At 33.4% G+C, this 4,912-nt stretch overlaps 1 protein-coding gene across 1 annotated transcript in view; it reads right to left on the bottom strand.

The window, feature by feature from the left end:
• LOC105622945 (rho guanine nucleotide exchange factor 11) overlaps positions 1–4,912 on the bottom strand; it is a 343,184-nt gene that overhangs the window by 304,368 nt on the left and 33,904 nt on the right. The window contains exon 4 of the mRNA XM_012204353.1: positions 457–737. Coding sequence (XP_012059743.1) covers positions 457–737 — 281 coding nt within the window. The remainder of the gene's footprint in view (positions 1–456; positions 738–4,912) is intronic.

Below are 4,912 nucleotides of genomic sequence, written 5' to 3'. Positions count from 1 at the left end.
GCTACCCGAAAGATGGGAGAAAGTAATGGCCAGCGATGGACAATACTTTGAATCACAAATGTATAACAAAGTTTTTTACAATAAAGCCTCGAATTTCGGAAAAAAACGGCGGAAGCAAAATTGTACACCTAATATTTAACCTTATACAAACAAAGCAAATGTAGGATTAAGATCGAGATTCACTGTCAATAGGCCTCTTCTTTTTTCTTGAAGAGAAAAGGAAGAAAGATGAACTGGTGCAAAAGTTAAAAAAAGAACAGGCCTTATAATTCAGTCACCCCTATACAAAGCAATATATGACTTCTACTTTATTAATTTTTCGATTGTTCAAATTAAAATAAAATACTATTGTATTCATAATATTCCTATTTTCTCGCATTTTGTTCCATTCTTGATCATTCTGGATAAGAAGTGGAAACACAAAAAAACTAGCACAATACACGTGCTTTTACTTACATCAACTGGTTGTGGACCCGTAATTCGAGTATTACACGGAGCACTGCCCGCCGGTGCAGTAGATGCTCTGTGAAGGGAAGTCACCGGTTGCGAAGGTGACATGTTTCCGGCCGTCGATAAACTAACTGGACGAGGTTGTTGACTTGTAGCACCAACTACACCAACTTGTAGACCGGAAGTTGTTGTTGCTGTAGTTGCTGTCGCTATCGCTGTTACTGCTGCTGCGCCACCACTTGACGTTACTGGTTTCTGTTGCACTGTCAGTACAACTTGCGTTGAAGCTACAACAAAATTTAAAAAAAGATATACTCCAAAATATTTTTTATACTTTTTAGAAACAAAGCAAATTGTAGATTAAAATATAAAAACAATTTTTTGATAATTCTATATGTTCTGTTGAGTTTATTAATAACCCTCGGAGAGTTCTATAGAAATCTTAATTGTGTTAAAATAATGTTTTTAAAGTTATGACCAAAGCCCAGATTATCGCATTCTTTAAAATTGCTATTTTTTAGTAGAGTTTGATGTACAATAACTCAAAAACTATTCATTATTTTATTTCTGCTCTGGAGACTTTTGATCAGGACGATCAGAACTACAACATATTACAAATTCAGCCAAATTAGCTAGAACGTATGTTTTGTGCGGGATCCTTTGCATTTAGCCAATTTTAAATTTAAAAAATGTAATTCTGTAGATTTATTTATTCAAGAGATTCCTTGAATAGATAAAGAAATGCGAAACAGAATTAATAACAGAATAAAGGAGCAAAAAAAGGAGTATTGGAAGAGATTCATCAACGAAAAGGAACACCTACCTATATGAAAGACAAGGGAAAATCTGGAAAATGTTACGAAATAGGAAGAAAGCAATTAAAGAGGTAGAAATAAACATGATAACACTAGAAGAATGGACCACACACTTCAAAAAATTATATCAGAATCGCAGAAAGAAAAATCGAGCAACCGAGACCCAGCCAAGACATGTGTGTGACAATAGTAGATAAAGAATATTACAACATAACTCAGGAGCATGTGCAGAAGCAAGATAAAGAATAAGAAGGCCTCTGAAATAGATGATATAACTAACGAAATATTAAAATATGGAGGACTAAATATCCAACGAAATTACAACTCTTTTTGAAAAAATCATAGACACAAGATTAATATCGCAGGAATGGAAGACATCGATAACAATACCAATCTTCAAGAAGGGACGAAAAAAAGACCTCGAACAACTACAGAAGGATAACACTCAATTTCGAAAATACTAGCAAATGAAAATACTAGCAGGAAAATAGCAGAAAAATCTAATATAAGCGAAGAACAAGGATTTAGATATAACTCTATATCTACTATATCTACTATAAATGCCATATATATAATATGACAGCTTATCGAAAAAGCGAGAGTTCAATAAACCACTATTCATGTGTTTCATCGATCTTAAACAAATTTTTCACAGAGTGCATCTGGGGGATGTCTTTGAATCAATGGGGAACACAACATTTGCGAAAAATATAGGAGCGTCATTGCTGAAATAAAGACAACACTACGAGGGTAAAAGTTGGAAACGCCCTAACAAAAGCAATAACCATAGACATAAGGCAGGGAGATAACTTGAGCCCAATCTTTAATCTAATAATGGATGGATAATAAAAAGTATGTGAATGAGATAAACGTTGGATAAGATGAGAAACAACAAGCTACAAATATTATGCGAATGATACACCTTATTTGCAAAAAATGAGGACAACCTCTAGAGACTCTTACAAAAATTTCCCAAATTTAACATATCAATAAATATGCTCACATCAATAAAAAAAAGCAATCTGGTTATATCAAAGGAGCCAATAAGATGTAAGTAGTGAATAATATACCCATTCAACAGGTCTCAAAATACAACTATCTCGACACGGTGACATCCAGCAAGATATTTAGAAGAAGAAATCCGTATATAAGCAAATGCGATATCACTTGAGGGACATAATATGGAGGAATCAAAACATGATAACAGAAAGCAAAATGAGAATTTATAATATCTGCATCAGAACAGTACTAAGATATGCAGCAGAAACGAGAGTCGAGACATTCAAAAAGAATTCTATAGAAATGAAGATGCTAAGAGCAATAAGAGAAATCAACTGAAGGGACAGAGTAATAAAAGAACAAATAAGACGCGATATCTAGAATATAAAATGGGTCAGAGTAAGGCGGCGAGGCTGGAGAGATCACATAAAAAGAATGGGAAAGACTAGTCAAGTGGGCTAGAAAAGCCACAGAACTCCCGCCAGAAAGATCTCCAAAAAAGTAATACGAAAGCTGGATATCCAGATCACAGAAGGCATAGAGGAATGGATAAAACAAGATTTGATTCTATATTAAAAAGAAGAAGAAGTGAGAGATTTTTTCAAGTTACTAAAAAATGATAAAATCAAGTTGGACAAAAATAAACTATTTTACAGAACATAAGTTCGACACTAGGTAATAGCAGATCCAACGTACAGAGATGAGCATAACGATATCAGTTTATTACAAATCATAAGCGCTTTGCATTGTTTTTTAATGGAGAATAAAAATTTAAGTCCCTTTTGCAGTTTGGGAATTAGAAAGCTTTGCGGAAACATCTTAACTAAGAATATTTGGTCAACGAAAGAAATATGTTGTGAGAAATATACAGATCAACGCGAGATGAGTAAGATTAAGTCATTGTAAGCCTGTCGATTAAATTCGAAAGAACAAATATATTATAGCAAAAGAGGTACAGCATTCAAACATTTAAATCAAATCAAATTATGTTTTTAACAAGTTATATCACCAGAATTATTTATAATTTTTACACGAATATTTAGATTTGCGTTTACACATATTTCTACTCAAGATCTGTAATATTAATGGCAGTAAATGAGTTATCTACCTTTCATCGCGATGTAGGTAACAAGTTCTATGATGAAAATATTATGCGTGATTTTCAATACTTTTAATAAAAGCAACATAAATATTTCTTTGCTAATGACTGGCTTTGAAAGACAATTTGATACAGATATTACTATGATTTAAATTTTACAATACTTATTGGAACTTTGGAGAAAATATATAAATAAATATTAGCAAATATCATCAATATTATCAAATTATGGAAATTTTCAACAAGTCAGAAATATACAGGGTGTCCCTAAAATTTGGCATTACCCATCATGAGCAGGTAGAGCGGATCTGAGTCGAAAAGTCTTGTACTATTTTGCAATTTGCACAATAATTAACAAGATATTAACGTTTAAAGGTATCCAAATACGAGTATTCGCCTGGAGTATTATCCGAATGTACGGCTCACCGATCGCATGACGCCCGGATCCCGGAGGTGGCTTGGCAGGCGAGCTTCTAAACGTCATAACTCGACCGATGTATTCGGCTATCTTTATCATTAACATCTCATTAACTTGGGCCAACAAAAAACTTTTCGACAATACAAGACTTTTCAATCAACTCAGTCCGCTCTACCTGCTGTCATTGATGACTGATGATGCCATTTTTTACAGGGACACCTTGTAGATTAAATAACGTACGGTCAGATCAGCGTCATATTTAGTGTGATGTGATGTCTTTGGTTGTCCCTTAACAAAGATCATAAGATCCAATCACATAAAAACGGCAAGTCTTGCGTTCTTCCAGCTTGAGCAAGCATGTGCATCCACATGAATAATCACACTAAATATTTATGTGATCATTTTTTTTGTTTTCTGTACTGTTAGCAACGAGTTTTAGTGAAATAAATTAGCGATTGAGCGTTACAATTTTGTATTTTCGCGTTATCTCACAACCTAATCATTAGATCACGAGAAAAAAAATTGAGAAGCTATTGGAAGCTTGAAGCCATTCAAATGGAGGCACACAGATTTTATTGCTTTGTATTATTTAGACCTCAACTTGGGAGCATACAATTATACCGCAGCGATTTTACAGAATACCGCCATAAGAAACTAATGAAAACAGCAAAGAGACAGTATATTCTACGTAGAACTCAGATGAAAGTCACGTTGATTTTTCCAAATGATAAATCCTATTTTTCATTGTACATTCTTGTAGCTTATCTCGAGAGCTTTCGAAAACACTATAATCAAATATTTTTTCATTAAGAACTTTCTGAGTTATAAAACTTGAAAATTCCAACACTTCCACAAAATACCAAATATCTTATTAACAATATAAAATTAAAAATAGTTCCAGAGAGTTATGACAAAAATATCAATAGTAAAATTTTAGCTCTTCGAGTCATGATAACTTTTATCAGAACTCTTGAGGCGTTATTCAGAACTCTCGCCGGAAAAAATTTTCATCCCTCGGATGTTAGAAATTTTTCAATAACATATGAAAAATTACGATATTCCTTAAATCGTTGATTCTATTGTTTCATGCGATTTCTGCATTAGACTGCACTAAAGCTCTCTCTCTCTCTC

Source organism: Atta cephalotes (assembly GCF_000143395.1).
Source record: "Atta cephalotes unplaced genomic scaffold scaffold00050, whole genome shotgun sequence".
Taxonomy (NCBI): domain Eukaryota; kingdom Metazoa; phylum Arthropoda; class Insecta; order Hymenoptera; family Formicidae; genus Atta; species Atta cephalotes.
The sequence above is the reverse complement of the archived record's forward strand: the minus strand, read 5'-3'. Positions and strand labels throughout refer to the sequence as shown.